Source organism: Paramisgurnus dabryanus, chromosome 17 (genome assembly GCF_030506205.2).
Source record: "Paramisgurnus dabryanus chromosome 17, PD_genome_1.1, whole genome shotgun sequence".
NCBI lineage: Eukaryota > Metazoa > Chordata > Actinopteri > Cypriniformes > Cobitidae > Paramisgurnus > Paramisgurnus dabryanus.
Window position 1 is genome coordinate 17,081,699 of NC_133353.1, and position 17,763 is coordinate 17,099,461.

Below are 17,763 nucleotides of genomic sequence, written 5' to 3' on the forward strand. Positions count from 1 at the left end.
TGACAAAATGAGTGCAATGGCGCCGCCCTTGTTGTCGTGAAAAATAAGGTGAATAGGGAGAAAATAAACGGCGCGGGTTGATAAACATCACGTGACTCAAAAGTGAAATGTGTATTACAACTTACCAGGTTGCCCGATGTCCTCACTGACACTCTTCCAAGCGATGTCCCTTTTATTCCTGTCTCTATAGAAATAAGAACTGTGTTGTATAGCTCCGGGTGACTGCTTCCAGACAATATCAAGCCTCAGGTTAAATGAGTGACTCCGGGCGGGGCTGCCGCCACAGCAGCAAGCAGGGTCCTGTTTGGTTAACACCGCGCAAAATTCCGGCAAAGTTCAAATTTTTCAACTCGGGCGCCAGCAGCAAATTCGTGTCAAATGCAAAATGCACAAAAAGCACCATTCGCACGTACCGCGCAGGCGCTCAATTCGTGCCATTCGCGCGAACGAGGCGGAATCGCGTCTTCCGCGCCGCGCCAAATGCCTCATCCGCCTCCAGATGCGCGTCAACTCGTCTTCACATTGACTTAACATTGAAATCTCTTGTGCTTCACGCCTTTACCGCAGCTGGTGTAAACGCAGCATAACGCAACTTCTGGATGCTACTCATTACTGATAATAAACCCACATTACACTCAAATTCACAGATTCATAGTACATTTATTTCATGCTTTAACAGTTGACTTCAACAGTAACATTTTCAGTATTTTAGCTAAACAGTAATGATATTCATCACCTGATAAATGTCTATTTACAGTCCTGCATTACTACAGTAAAAGTTTAACTAAGTTTGTTTGCGACCCCCCCATTTTTTTTAGCATCAGCTGCCACTGCCACTGAACACTTGAAGAGTTTCGTTGCAAAACTCCGGTTTTAACATTTTTGTCAAAACATGTTTATTATTATGTTATCATGTTATTATTTTGTTTTATGGTGCTACTTAGCTGTACTTTTTAAGTTATGAAGGTTTAAATCAAAATAAAAAAAACACAACAAAACTCTTCACTTGATTACCACATAAACAACTTGAGTCATTTAAAGCTACTACAATTGAGGAGCTCTCAAAATCAATAAAATCATCATCATCATCATGCATATTAGATCTTGTTCCCACAAAATTACTAAAAGAGGTATTCCCTGTACTGTTAGACCCTTTACTAAATATCTTTAACTCATTGCTAGAACTAGGATACGTTCCAACAGCTTTCAAACTGGCAGTTTTTAGACCCCTCATTAAAAAGCCGCACCTCGACCAAGGAGACCTTAAACTTTGACCAATTCCAAATCTCCCCTTTTCTTTCTAAAATATTAGGAAAAAGTAGTGTCAAGCCAATTATGCACATTCTTAGTGAAAAATAGTAGGTATGAAAAGTTCCAATGAGGATTCAGTCCCCACCATAGCACATGCACTGCTTAGAGTTACAAATGACCTCCTTTTAACATCCGATCGTGGTGCAATCTCAATTCTTATATTACTAGACCTTGCTGCCCTCGAAAGGACCTCAAACCCGAGGCTCATATCGAGCCCAAAGTTCAAACTTGCATGAAGGGAAAAAAGAGTTTTAAAGGAGATGGGGAGGAGGGATGTCCGAAGAATTGTAGCTGGGAAAGCGCAGATACAGGACTGAATGTTTAAGCTCCTCCCGAACCTACATGTAGAACTTGATTTAATGTTGAAACTAGGGCTGTCAGTGTTAATGCGTTGATGCATGTATTTAATTAATCATTAATACATTAAAATAATTTCACGCAATTATTTGCAGTCAGTCAGACCACCAGCACTGCACCGGGGCTTAATCCATGGACCCGAGATCAGTTTAGGCCTACTACACGCAAATCCTTTAAATGGCATTAACTAATACTGCATATTTATTGTACTAAAAACTTAATAATGTGTTAATATGCTGTTCTTGTTGCATGTCAGTGGGTTGTTACCCACTGACATGCAACAAGAACAGCATATTAACACATTATTAAGTTTTTAGCAGATGTGCTGAACATGCTGCGTTTCGCGTAACTCTAAACAGTGAATCTAGTAGTTTGTGTAATCTAATATCCTACCTTTTGGCGTAGTTAACGTAGTAGAAAAAAAAGCATTACGCAGTCAATTTCACAGCAACAGCGTTCAACATTTGTCTTTTCAAATGCCCGTGTACTTGAAGTTCAAAAAGATTTGATTGGCTGTCAATGGTTTATCATTCATCAGTTGAAAAAAAATCGCTCAGAAACTGATCCCAATGATTTTGTTTATTTTATCTTTATCATTGTAGTTGTGGTGTGAACTTCGCTGTTGTCTTTAACATAAAATTATTTTTAAAACTATATTTTTATAGTATAGTTATAATGTGAACGGCCCTTGAGTGTTTTCAAATTTAAAAATAGTAAATTGAAATTAACCGAAAGTAATTTCAGCCAAATTAGATTAAAACATAAAACTTTGAGGCATCATTTTTTTTTTTGTTCAGAGTATAGACCTTTGCCTCTTACCTTAAGTAGCATCCAGGATATGCAGGTAAAGGGTGTGCTCATTTCCAGCAGCAAGGTCACCATAGGAAGAAAATGACCCAGCCAGTCCCACACAACTGCACCAGCAAACCCTGCCAGAGCAAAGAAGTGGTGCACAGCTAACGGCAGATCAAAGGACCAGAACACCACATTGGATGAGTGAAGAGCTACGTTTTCAAATAGGAAAAAGCCAGTAGCTATCAGGACGTTGAACCATGACCAGTTTTCCTGCCCAAGGATCTTATCAGAATGTACAGCAGAGTCTTCCAAGAGTGCTCGAAGCCCTGCTATTATGCTCTGGATGCCGAATACTGCCCGAGTCGCAGCTAAATCCCAGAAAAACTGCACAGAAAGACAGATCTTTATGCCACTAACATGAATATATCTATGAATAGTTCACTCTAAAAACTCTAAATGCATCTGACTCGTTTTTCTGCTAAATAAGCTTTTTTTATCAGGCTCTTATGTTAAAGTTCAGTAATTTCACTTTTATGTCAATAAAAAGGTTATTAGTCAATAATAGAAATGCCTTATTTTCACAAATGTCACTTTAGTCACTTCACTGGTATTTAACATATTTTTCTTTCACTGCAAAATCCAATAAGTGCATGCAAACTTTTTTCTTTGGACAAGAGATGCAACCAAAAGCATTGCAAATGATAAACGTCAGAAGTCAAAATGTAAAAATGTATTTCTGAATTATGGTCAATATCAGGGTTTTTCCTGCATATAAATTTTTGAGGTGGCTGTATTGGCCAATTTTGCCAAAGTTGGCAAAAGCGATGATTTCACATGCTTTCAAGTATTGGCAATTTAAATATTTAAGCACAAGACAACACAAAACAGATTTACACGCACGCTATTTGAAAATAATGTGTGTGCACTCATCTAACACTCACAGCAGCAATGCTTGCATCTCAAGGCTTTAAAGTGATAACTGAGTTCATTTTTTCTTGTGTGTGAACTGACATATTTACTCAAACCCTTCCCAAAAATGGTGTGATTTTCATAGTAAACACACTCTGTTTAAAGTGAATTTACGTAGAATTTGGATCTGTCACTTAGGGTGTATTCATACCAGGAAAGTCCGCTAGTTCACTTGCTTTGGTCCGGACCAAATGTTTTTTATTTTTTGGTGCGGTTCGCATTCACACTGCCCTTTTTGCAAGTGAACCAAAATTTGTAAACAGAACCACATGTGTATTAAGGTCATTCATTCATTCATTGGACAGAAATTATCAGGTGGGGGAAAGCAGGAAGAGCAAAATAATGGAGATAATTCATAATGCAATATTTGTTCTGTTACTGATTTGGTGTTATCAGCAGGTAAACCAAAATGCCGACACTATATTGAGAAACACACAATTTAATGTCATCTAAACTATATTATATTATTATATATTATATATATTTTGCAAAGACAGCATGTTCTGACAGTTGCGCTGTGCAAAAGATGTATCAGGTAAAAAGTTATCAGGCTTTTGCGCCGCACAGATAGAGAGATGCGCTGTATACGCGGCTTTCATTATTCATACAAATATATAGGGGTGTCACGATTCTTCAAATCCTCGATTCGATTACATTTTCGATTCTAAGGTCACGATTCGATCCGATTCTCGATTTTTACATTTTTTTTAAAGACAAAAATGATATGCCATTATTTATTATTATTATTATAGTTTAACATTAACATGCACATTGCACAACTCGCATGGGGGGTTGTGGGCTTCACTTAACGCGAGAGCTTGTAGAGAGAGGATTCCTTCTTGCACGCAGATTAATGCACATGGACGTAATGCGCGTGTCTTGGACTCATAGCATCTGAAATAAATCCAGCATCATAAGCAGCTGCGCTTCTCTCTGTCTCACGTGCAGACGCTCGCATCTTTCCGAAGTCTAAACATAAAATAAAGTAGTAATCCTTATGTATTTGTTCAGTTTTATGCGTTTCATGCGAGCTGAGGCAAACTATCCCTTTTGTTTCAAATATAATCCGTTGCATTTTTGCGCCTCTCTCACTCTCGCGCACGTGCAGAGAGCTGCTCTCTGTCCAAAGCCAGATCACTAGGTAGTAATCCTGTTTATGATATGCATTTCAAGGAGTTGTAGCATCCCTCGTGTTTAAAATATGATCGCGTTCCGCTGGACAGATGTTTTTAAAGGCATCTCTGAGAGTTTCTTTTCCTCTCTTGGCAAGCCGACCGGACGTGACATGGGGGTGTGGCAGCATCGACGATCCCATTTTTTAATTCGAAGTTCGAAGCTGTGACTTAATTTCGATCGATTTCGATTTAAAATCGAAATCGTGACACCCTTACAAATATAGCTATTCAGATTGTTAAAACACAATTGTTTCAGTCCCTCCAGGATTTCGCGATTTATTTTTGTGATTTTTGCGATCAAAATGAAGGTAATTTTGTGGCAAAAATATATATTTTTTCTCTCTAATTAGGATACCAATGCTTGTATAATATTAAATTAGAAGTTCTCAAGTAATTAAATAATTAAGTAAACAGTCAGTGATATAATAAGAACAGAGAAACAAAATGAAAATATGAAAAATAAATACAACCTCAAGATACAGACACTTTGTTTTTTGATTAACCTAGACAGCTGTCATACAGTGGTTTGCCAAAATGATTTAAGGAAAATGATTAAAATAATTAACCACTTCAGCCGCATAAATATTTGATAAATGCTTGATATTAATGAGAACATAATGAATCAATCCTTATCGCCAACACTGAGAGAGGTGCGTTGCGTAATCTTGTTTTTTTACAGTTGTTTTTTAAAAAGTTTGAAAATTACTTACCTACAGTAATGCATAATAGCCACAAGTCCAAAGCTACATTTTCCCTATTATGTGAGTTTACTTTGTGTGTAATTATTATGCGTGTATGTGACCGGACCGTTCAAGTTCAAAGCCTAAAAGGAAAAAGATCGGTCCTCACGGGCAGACAGCATGCACAAGTTTGCTAACGCTGAGATGGTAGTGGACAGATGCCTTTCTTTTGTGTCCCAAGTTTCCAACAACTTAATATAAGGACTAAAAAACAGTAAATTGAAATGCATTATTGCTTCACCCAGTTTTTGTCATTTATGTGAGACACACTGTAAAAAAATTCCGTAGAAATTTCAATGTTATTGCAGCTGGGTTGCCGGTAATTTACCGTAGATTTACATTCATGTTATTTACTGGCAAGAGTTTGTTCAAAGTTAAATAAATTTCAAATATTAACAAGTCTTTATCTTTACAGAATAAAACTATACAATAACCGCCTCATGCAAAGCATTCTGGGAACCAGAAATCATCATCAACCTTTTTCTGTTTTTTGGTCCAGATTTTGTTTCCCAGAATGTTTTGCTTGATGCTGTTTTTTAGTTTTACTCTGTAAAGATAAAGACTTGTAAATGTTTAATTTTCATTTAACTTTGAACAAAATGTTGCCAGAAAAAAACATAAATGTAAATCTACAGTAAATTACCGGCAACTCAGCTGCAATTTCTACGGAATTTTTTTACAGTGCAGCAGGTGCGACACACAGCACACACAGACCTTTCACGTATGTATCCTCATAAAAATAATTCATTATACTAGATAACAATTAAAAACTTTAAAATAAAATAAAAATGTAGTAATATGTGCACAGGAGATTTTGATTGACTGTTGTTTGTGGGGCTCGGTGTTGCTGGTGATGGGTTGCAGGGTGCTGGAGAAAGATTGAAGTAAAATAAAGCCAGAAATGTTTACCAAGTTGTCTAACTCTGTATCAAAGAATTTTAGATAATTTTATAAAAAATATAATAAGACATTTTAATTTACTGCTATTATTTTGCCATGAAATAAATAATGCATGTTGGCAAGACATTTCTTTTGATTTTGCGCTTTGTTCCGCGATCGCGGAAAAGTTAAATTACGCGGATTTAGATGCGCTGTTTGTATGCATAATATTCTGCTATTACAACAAAGGTATTTAAATCATTCCCGTACAGTATATGCATGACATAAACTGCTTGATAGCGCGTCTCATAATTTTCCATTACTATGAATGCGTTATATGTGTTTATTCTTATTTTTATTAAAACAGAACAACAATAAATTAGTAAAATTACTCGCTTATATTTAACAAAACGAATAGAAGGAAACATTGTACCCGCCTTATAACATAAATAAATCTTAAGATCCTTAGATTTTTTGAAACAAATTATTGGCTTGCATTTCTTAATGAATATAAAACTACAACAATATAAACATGGACAAACTTACCTAAGTTAAGCAAAGAAATAAAAAGTTTATTATTACAATAAAGGTATTCAAAATCATTGCCATACAGTATATGCACGACATAAACTGCTTGATAGCGCGTCTCACACTAGCAGAATAACAATTATATAATACATTTGGTGCGCATCGAGGTCGGTACATGTTCACACCTTAAACGAACCGTACCAGAGTTCGTTTGGAACCGGACCGAGACCACCTCTTCAGCTGGGTCTCGGTGCGGTTGTTTGGTCCGCACCAGAGTTCGATTGCTGTATTCACACCTGCCCAAAAGGTCCGCACCAAGAGGGGAAACGAACTTGAGTTCGATTCAATCGAACCAAACAAGGCAGGTGTGAATACACCCTTAGTGTTTTCACACCTGCCTTGTTTAGTTCGATTGAATCGTACCAGAGTTCGATTGCTCAATTGGTGCGGTTCGTTTGGGCAGGTGAGAATGCAGCAATCGAACTCTGGTGCGCACCAAAAGCGGACCAAACAAGTGGACCGAAACCACCTTGAAGAGGTGGTCTCGGTACACTTTCAAACGAACTCTAGACCGGTTTGTTTGAGGTGAGAACACGATCCGAGATCTAACCGACCCAACTGCAAAAGTACTGCGCATTTTGGACTAAACCAGCTGCCGTAGTCAGCTGCGCATTGCATTATCAGATGAGAAAGTGTTTGTTGACAGTTTCTATTAGCAATATTACACAATGACAAATCGCGGACATACCTGGAGTTGCGAGGAGGTGCGGGCGGAGCCGCAGAAATTTGGTGTCTTCGCCGTTTGTAATGCATTAAACCGTTGTTTTCAAGCCGCTTCCGCGATTCATTCTGAAAATTAACGGTTTGTCTAGAATGCTGTATACAAAGTATGTATAACAACCACGGAGACATAATTACAGCGCGCAGCTGTCTGTCCATGGTGTCTGCTGTATTATCCTTCTTTTTGTTTACTTCCGGGGGCTCCGTTGGAATTTCGCGCACGTTGATTCTGACCAATCGAGAAGCAGTTTATGAAATACGTTCAAATACATGTGGTAGTGATGTTGATCTTATCACATGACAGAATTTCGGTCCGTTTCAACTGGTGCGGTTCAGAGCAATCAGTGTGGTGTGAAATGAAACCAAAACTGCTAAAAAAGTTACAATGTATAATTTTTTGCTTTTGGTCTGGACCAAATGAACCGAACTACAGATGTGAAAACACCCTTACTGTACTTATGCTGTTTGTTTCTAATGTTAATCAAACAACGAACAAAGAAAAAGCATTCATGACAATTCTACTGATTTACTGAACCCACTAATCTATACAAATTTATGTCATATAAAACCATATTTTGGCAGATTTTTTTTTACTTTAGAAGTTTGCCTCCCATTTAGTCTTAATAATTAACGGTAAACCAACTTGGCTTGCTGTTCTCGAAGGCAGCTTAAACCTTAGGTCTGGCTCGAGACCCAAGTTCAAGTAACAGAACAGAAGAAAAAAATGTGCAGTAAAGGAGGAGATTAAAGGGAGGAGCTAGGGATGCCAGAGTCTCCCGTTTACAATGCTTTTAATGAGGATTGTCACAGGACTAAATGTCTAGGTTCCTTTCAAACCTAGGTTAAAACTGTACCCGTTAAAATATAATTACTGCAGTAAAAGAGATTATTTTGATCAGTGTGCCATGATCGCTGGATAATTCTGTAGTTGTTTTCCAGAAGCCTGCAATTACTTTTTAGTCATTTGCGATGTCACAGAGTTGAACATCTACACGTAGGCTATTGACATGATTGGCGAGGTACATTTGCAAATGATTCATAAAGTCATACCTCTGAAATTATTTGTACGATTGTGTCGCGACCCGGTGGTTGTGGACCTCTGACTTGGAGGACTCGCGTTTAAAATCACGTTTAACACTTTCTGTCAATAAACCAATATTTTTGAATGGCCTGGATTTGCAGAGAAAGTTTAGATGAACTTATAATACATACTGAAAATATTCAATCAACATTTGAGATATACACAAATTACATACATACACAATCACAAATATGTATACACCTGTACTGACAGCCCTACCCCCCAACCACTTTTAAAAGACGCGGCAATGGCTATGCCACTGGGTAAACATGCATGTGTGCATCAGGCTAGCACCACCACCTCATTTTAAACCAGGAAAAACACTGAATATCCTAATAAATTAAGTAAACCTCATTTAACCAGGTAAGAAAACTTTTGCAGCTTGAAAACTGTAATTCAATGTACATGTGTCATCTTCATCTAATTTGTATTTGTGCACTTAGAGGACTCACGTTTATTTAAATAGAAGAATACTTAAAAAGTTGTTTAAGATTTATTTGTCAAAAAACTATAAAACTTATTTGGATTGACTTGGCTAAAATACTTTTCAAAAGTATCAACAGAAAAAACATCAACCTCCTCACAGGAGTAGAGGTAATACAATCCAGTAAAATATGTTTGATAGTGGATTTTGACAAGAAGAACATTTTTTTTTTGGGGGGGGGGTTCAAAACATTAATCTAATGTTAAACAGTAATCTACGGAGAATTTGTAAAAAGCACCTTTTCTTTGCCAGGCAGCGAGCGGTAGGTCACAAACAGCAGTTTAGATATGAAGTGGGACAGAAGAAACACGACAGTGTAAAAGATGAAGCCCAGGGTGATGATCCTCACATGAACATCCCGGGATGAGTAGTCCATGCTGAAGTAGTGACCTGTATCAGGAAGGGGGAACATTGCTCAGTAATGGAATGATAGACTTCGGTGTTATTATTGTCCCACATGAAACCAATTACAAGCCTTAAATGAGAAAGACATTCTTTATAATATAACACAGACACATCTTTGCTCTTCCCTCTTCTGACCATTACACACATTAAATGGGTGGGTTTTTATATAGAGGGATTATTAAAGACATGCAGTGCTATTTTCAAAACTTTATATTTCTGAATAAAATACTTCATCATCATAAGCAAAAAAATTATGACAAAATCTCCTTTTGTCCTGTAAATGTAATCCAAATTTCACTATATCCCACATAATATTAGACAGACACATATTTGTTTTGCCCTCTTCTGACCATTATGAGATCCAAATGCTCATGTGACATCAAAGTACCAGTCTTTGATACTTTGATATGGTAAGCCTGTCAGTTCTTGTTTTTAACTAATCTAGGACTGTCCCAAACGATTAGTATGGTAATTGATAATGAAGTAATTCGTTTTTGTTGTAATAAAGATAGACCTATGTGAGCATTAACCTTTAAAATGACGACATGATGATGGTTTTGTATGTAACATAGCGTTATTCCTCATAGTGTCTGTAAAATGGCCCTACTGCCACTAATTATTTGTGTAAGATTGAAAATATAGGAATTTATTACTCTGTCACAACCACCATTTCCATCCTGTACCATCCATCTGCATTCCATCCTGTACCATCTGCATTTCTGTGCTCATTGACTATTGGCAGAGTTGCTGCCAATAGGTGATCATCTGATTGGTCAGTTTGAATGTCTCATGTTGGGTTTGGTAAAGAAAAGTGGTGGATTTAGGGGAACTTCTGATTGATCAATTTAAATGTATCATGTTGGGTTTAGTCACATGGTCAATGGATAGAGGATGAAGGACAATGTTTTCATGAGCTCTGGACCTTTTGCTTTTTCTCTGCACTTCTGCTTCTTCGGGATGGTCTTCATGTGGGTCATTAGGGGTCAAGCACCGAAGGTGCTGAGACACCTATTGTAATTGTTAGTATTATTATTATTATTATTCTGCTTCTTCTTCTTCTTCTTAGCCATAGGCGTCTATGGCAGCCCTATGAACCGTACATAGGAAAATGATGAAATTTGGCACAGTTGTAGTGGTGGTCTTAAAAAGTCATGTGACCAAAAATGGGGTCTCTAGTACTAACTCTATAGCGCCACCAGCAGTTCAAAAATTCAATGTTCAAAGGGTTATAACTTCTGATCCGCTTGATCTATGAAAATTCTACTTAGTACACGTGATTGCTCTCCTCATGCTTGTTGATTTTAATACCTTACAGTAAAACTCCACCCATTACAGTAGCGGCCATTTTGAAATGTACAGTATTCCATTTTTTCGCTACTCCTCCTTCAAATGTTGTTCAATTCTTATGAGATTTGGCACAGATGATCTTTGGAGTAAGCCGCATAGAAATGACTGAACAGAATTTTGATATTTATCTTTGTTCAAAAGTAATAAATGCGCAAACTTAACAAGGTTGACGCAAAAATGGTTCTGAAGCTGTAGCTCAGTCATTCTTTGATCAATTGAAATGAAATTTGGTACACTTCATGTGGACCATGAACTTGGGGTCCATGCCAAATTTGGTAACAGCGCCACCTATGGGTCATGAGATAATAAAATAGGCTATTTTTGCCCATAACTTCTGAACTGTTTGTCAGAAAATTATGATCTTGATGTCTATGGATTGCTTACCTCATGCCGCATCTGTCGATGTGTATTATGCCGGGTTTGACCGAACCGCCTGTCCGCCATTTTGAAATTTCACATAATTTGTTATATTTTTTGAACTATTGGACATATCCGCGCAAAAATTAGTAAGGAGCTTCGACATGATGTCCTGAAGGTACCTGGGAAGTCAGAGTACAGCGCCACCTAGGGGTTATAAACTATAACAGTTCTCATGGAACTGCTTATAACTTCTGAATACTTTGTCTGATATTAATTTCTTTGTGAAATTGTATTCACTGGTTTATGCCGATTGCAACGATGCCTCGTTTGTCATTTTCCAACATTCTGTTCATGTGTTATTGTAAAGCATATGGTAGATTATTTTTTCGCTACTCCTTTTACAAATGTTGTTTATTTTATGCCAGGTACTGCTCGTATAATGTTTGGAGCAATCCGCACAGAAATGACCGAACAGATTTTTGATATTCTGTTCTCTTTCTTAGAAATACCACTCCAAAGTTGACCGTGCCTGTGACGTTGTCTATTTGTCATAGTAAATTAATGTGACTGTATATTACATTGTATAGCATTACTATACAGAATGATGTTCTTGTCTTCAATCTCATTTGAGCTTTTTGATTCCCATATACATTGTATTTCTGATAGTTCTGCTCTGCACTGTCAGTTCTGCATCTGTGTTGATTGGCACACGTCAATCCTTGAAGCACCTAAGCTGTTTTTTGCTGCCCTTTGAGCTGTGTTAGCTGAGTTGCGCATCTGGTTAACCACATGCCATGAGATTCTGAGGTCATGGGTTCAAACCCCATGTGCAGTGATATTTTGTCTTAACTTTTTTCTCACTTAAGTTTTGTGATTTTCATACAATACATTGTATTTCAGTTATTTGTGCTCTCTGTTGTTATTTCTGCACGTTTGGTAATTGCTGGATATCAATGTTTACAGCTCTAAATCTCTATTCTATAGCTTGGACACACCAACTCAGTGGTTTAATCGTTTACTCAGTGGCGCATGCGGTTAGTGCGTTGCTTTGGGAACCTGAGGTCATGGGTTCGAATCCCAGCTCTTACTTTCACTTATTGAGATTTCCTTTTGTGTTCCCTTTAACACGTTCTTCTCGACCTGTCTGGTTTTCCACACGTGTTATATTTTTGCCATCTTTACTGTTGTTGCTCCGCACTGCAGTGGTTCTGCTCTGCATTTGCTTTGCTTCGGGTTCGGGCTCTGTATTGCGCGCTTTCTGCGCTTTGCGCATTTTCTGCGTCGTGTGGTTTTTGCTGTGCTTTGGGTGCTCATTGCGCTGAAGCTGCTTGACCCCGCGTTGCTGCTTGCAGCTATATTTCTCTATGCTTTTCTTCTTCACCTGAGTTCTTGGGTTCAGACCATTAGGCCAAGCTTCCAGTTCTCTATGGTATCTCTCTTTCTTCATTTTTTTCTTTCTTTCTCTGTTCTCTATACTATCAGGTAATATTTCACATACATTGGAAACAGTTAATTCTACACATATTATTTACCATTTTGTGCATTTATAGTGTAACCATTTCAATTGTAACTTTAGGTCAGTACTGGTATTAAACATTTTCATTAATAAATCTGTTGTTTAGTTTTCATTTAAAGGTAAAACTTAAACGCTACCTATTGCAATACAATATATTCATACTCTAGCAACGCTCTCCGACATATTGTGTCCAAAACACAGAAACGACTGCAGTTTTGTTCTCCTTCCGAAACCTGAGATCCTTTACAGTTGTGTTCTTAAAAAAAGAAATAAAATAATGCAGAGTAAGAACATAACCCTCAAGATGACTTAAAATTATAAAAAAATTGGACAAACGAGCATTGAAATATAATAAAAGATGTGAGGTGCTTTATTAGATCAGATTTACAGACGTGGAGAGACTCTTTCGTTGTCGGCATAAGTTGCACGTTACATAAACATTCTTGCCTTTCACCTCAACAATAGCCGTGTTTGCACTATCGGACTTCAAGCGGGCGTGCCAGTGCCTGCCGAGGCCTGTCGCGTTTGCATTATCACTTCCGGGGCATGATCGTGCTTCACTGGTGCTTTATTGGGGCTTAAGGCCCGGCTTTTCTGGCCCGCTGAATACCTTGGTGTACCTTGGTGAGTGGTAAAGGTCAAAGGCGGAGTTTATCGGAGTCTCTGGCAAGATGCGCATTCATCTGTCTGCAGATTAAACTGCAGATTTAAAACTTTAAAAATAATCGGGATCACCAATTTACTGTTTAAAGGAAGATGCCCGCTATGTTTTTACTTCGGACTGAAGAAAATGATCTGCATACAAAGACGCGTTATAACGCCAAACTCGTAATTCTAAGGATCCGGCGCACAACGGTACCGGTTCGGAGAAGTTTATCAAGTTTCGGGCACAGAAAAAAGTGTTTAAAGTGCAACAGTGCTGAGAAATTAAAGATGTGTGTTGGATCATCGTTTCATCATCCATGTATTAAAGAAGCGATCACTCGTGTCACGATGGTATCTACAGTCTGTGAGTTAACTTGCTACATAACGTTTGCATACAAAACACTTAAAATACAATATAAATAACGATTGGATAAGTGTCTTACATGGGTGTTTATTTTGTTTTTTGTATATTGTCATATCTGTTGAATTTTTTTAAGTCAGCCCTTAGAAAAAGTAACAATGGTTTTATTATATTAGTCATAGCCATGCTTTCTGGTATTTTGAAGATAAATTTAACTCTTATATGTAGCAAACTTTATATGTGGGTATAATGTATGTGTATTTACAAACCTTTTATTCAAAACATCAAAGATGTGCTGCTTTATTCTTTTCTGTCAGTTTTACAGAAAAAATGCCAACGTAAAGCTTTCAGTTTATCATCCAGGAGTTTTTATTTCGTATATGAGAGATGACACAGCAACAGTTGCAAGAGCAGGAGATGAAACGAAGATGAAGATGATGATGATGATGATGATGAGACGACAAAAGCCATGGATGTTGAAATCCGACGGGAGGAGATGTCTTTAAATACACCTGTTTGTGCACTGACATAAACTTCATATGTAAATAAAGTACCCCGCTATTATTACTAAGGCTGCTTGTCAGTTTACTATTATTGCTTAATTATCACATCCTAAGGAAACAGAGAAATTCTAAGATACAACAAAATTAGGGATGCTCCGATCGATCGGCCGCCGATCGTAATCGGCCGATAACGGCATTAAATGACGCGACCGGCACTCACAAAATTTGCCGATCTCATGAGCCGATCTTTCAGTTTACTTTTGTCATCATAGCGTTCTTGATGCGGCTGCAAATAGAGACCATTTTACACAGTGCGAGCATTTTGTAACCCGTTGCTCATGTGTGACGTGCACATTTGGATTTCTCTCTCTGCCTTTATAGAGATATGCGTATTTTCTATGAGGACGCGCTCCGGTCCTCAGCGCGATGCGTCTTCACATCCCTATCAAACAGCGTATACAACACATATCTATCGCGGACAATTGCATCCTCATGCCGGAAGTTTATTACGTGCATTAGTTTTAAAGTTTTGAAGGTTTAAACTTCCATTTTCCTTACAGCTGCTCTTGTTTGCGGACACCCGCCGCACGCATACACAGCAGCCGGTCATCAGTGCACGTGAAGAGAACGATCTCTCCCACGTCTTAAAGCTACAGTATCCTAATTCATATCTCAATAAAATCACTCTCTGCTCATCAGTGAAGTACTGTTGTATTTCATACGAATGCGTGTATATTTAATTCATACAGTAAAGACTGTGAAGTGTTTTATTTTCATTACTTTTAACAGACATACATAAACCTTTTTAAAGCATATTACATTTCTCTTTGCAAGAAAAAATATTTGTTGTGCTTATTTATTTGATTCTCTATTAAAACAATAATATACCTAATTTATAGTTAGTTTCATTTCTATGGTTTGCACCATTTTCATGGTGCAAACTCTGCTAGATTATAATTAAAAGATTCCCATTCCACTGACATTCTGTGATCAGCACTGATCAGCGATCGGCAGATCATGATCTTGGTGATCAGTAATCAGTGATCGGCAGGGGTTAAATTGGGATTTGTTATGTGGGGGGGCTCTGCGGGGAGGGGTACTTCGATGGTTAACATGTTTAATACTGATGACAGCAAAGCCACTGGTGTGTTTCAGTGACATCTGGACCTCTGATAGGATTTGATAAGTTTCAGCTTTAAAGCTGTGCCAGAGGTTGACCCCAAATATTTTAAAAAGAGCATCTGAATTTTAAATTATGCAAATCTATGAGTTTGACACCCTATATCCATTTGTTCCACATGTCATTATGCACAATTGATCAAACTTTAAAGGAAGTTAAAAGAATTAACCTCCTTGAATAATTCTAGGCATAAGCAGGGGTTAAATTGGGATTTGTTATGTGGGGGGGCTCTGCGGGGAGGGGTACTTCAAGGGGTAACATGTTTAATACTGATGACAGCAAAGCCACTGGTGTGTTTCAATGGCATTCTGGACCTCTGATAGGATTTGATAAGTTTCAGCTTTAAAGCTGTGCCAGAGGTTGACACCAAATATTTTAAAAAGAGCATCTGAATTTTGAATGATGCAAATCTATGAGTTTGACACCCTATATCCATTTGTTGCACATGTCATTATGCACAACTGATCAAACTTTAAAGGAAGTAAAAAGAATCAACCTCCTTGAATAATTCTAGGCATAAGATAGGCTACCCCAAAAGACTAAATTAACAAGAAAAGGTACAACACACAGTACTGTATCATCAACATGTCTTATAAATTAGCCACAGAGATTCCCTATGCTGGTCAGCAGCTAAAACAATCATATAGTTAGGTTTGATTTGTGTAATCAAAATACATTATTTTATTAAACTATACAATAGTTATATCCAGTGTTATCCTTAACATAATGTAATTAGATGAGTGACATACAAACTTTAATCCTTTACACGTTTCTAGTCTTCTATGAAGTTTTCTCAACGTGGGCACCATTATTACCTCTCTCTCTCTGTCTCGCTCTCTCTGTCTCTATCTCTCTGTCTCTCTCTCTCTCTCTCTCGTCAATTGATCCTGCGTGAGAGCGCGTTCTTGAAGTTCTGAGTTTTTTCGCTTGAGTTCCATAACTTGCGCGAAGACGCATTTAAAGGGAAAAGCGCGTGTTTTCGCGGCAATTGCGGCGCCCAATTCGGGTCATTTTCATCGCCCCGTGCGAGGACGCGCCTGGTTGCGTCTTTGCATTAACTTTGTATGTAATCTGCTCGCGCAAATCGTTGAACTTGCGTTGGTAAGTATGCCCCATAATGAATGAAAACACATTATTCCCTTCGCGTCAGTGCACACGCACCAGCGCAGCGAGTACACTGGCAAGAGCAGAGCACGACCTTCAGCCTATGTGCCGGGGCTTAGCCCCGGACGGCCCCGGCCCAATTTAAACCCTGGTGATCGGCCCCAAAAATGCTGATCGGAGCATCTCTAAACAAAATGGTAAAAAATAATCATCATTAACTTAACCACTGTAAAATAGCTTTTTAAATACTTGTGTATATTCAGAGTTGATCCTAGCAAATTTTCTAATGATTTCTCAAACATTTTGATTTGAAGTACATTTATTTTTTTAGTCCTATTCAGATATCCGAGGCAGTTCTTAGACAAAAGTATTTATTGATTTACACATTATTGAAATAGCTTTTAGACAGTTACCTTGTGTTTCATGTGATGCTCAACTATTTACATTTTCATGATTACAAACCTAACGTTACATATTTACAATAACATGTGCATACCTGTATTTTAAACATAAAAAATAAGATTATTATGTGTCGTTATGTTCTTTAAAATATTGTGTATACAGTATAGGTAGATGAACGCATTGTGTGTAATTACTTCGTGAAGTTTACTGCTTATTGAACTGATATTTTCTCGTCGTGGATCGCTCGTGTACAGCCAATATAAACTTCAAGAGTAACACCGCAGATGGAGCAAACATCTCTATCTCTTCATCTTGGCTTTCACCGTGCAAACAGCCGCCTCAGATATTTTCATTATGTTTGTTGTATGATGATGCAATCTAACTCCCGTCTTCTGTCAGATTGAAGTGACCTCCTCAATGTAAAACAGGCAGAGTTCTGTGACGTTAGATCCAGGTAGGCGTATTAAGGGCAGGGTTTTCTGAAGTGCTGCCGCGCTATTGGCCTGACAATGCGAACACGTCTTGATTTTGGCTACGCAGCTGGAGGTCGGAGGCTACTGGCTCTGTGAGGCCCGTTTGAAGCCCCGGCTCGCACAGGCCCGATAGTGCAATAGCGTCTAATGTAAAAGTAGTCCTTATTATACTTTGTGTTTGCGACTGCTGCCTTTGAGTATGTTGTACTTGTAGGGCTGCACGAATCGTGCTAAAATGTGAATCACGATTTTTCTCAATGGGAATTGAGATCCCGATTCTCTCAAACAATTCTTATATTTTCAACAAAAAAACATTTATTGCACCCAAACAAAAATGTGCTACACCGGACTTTTAGTTATAATAAAGT

General features: G+C 37.9%; 1 protein-coding gene across 3 annotated transcripts in view; it reads right to left on the reverse strand.

Moving 5' to 3' along the window:
- The window catches only part of LOC135764957 (protein CLN8-like), a 58,471-nt gene extending 48,945 nt beyond the window's left edge, over positions 1-9,526 (reverse strand). For all 3 annotated transcript variants that reach the window (XM_065275628.2, XM_073812359.1, XM_065275627.2), the window contains exons 1-2: positions 9,338-9,526; positions 2,488-2,847 (exon numbers count right to left, since the gene is read on the reverse strand). In XM_065275628.2, coding sequence (XP_065131700.1) covers positions 2,488-2,847; positions 9,338-9,511 — 534 coding nt within the window. In that variant the 5' untranslated portion in view covers positions 9,512-9,526. The remainder of the gene's footprint in view (positions 1-2,487; positions 2,848-9,337) is intronic.
- Positions 9,527-17,763: the final 8,237 nt, after the last annotated feature.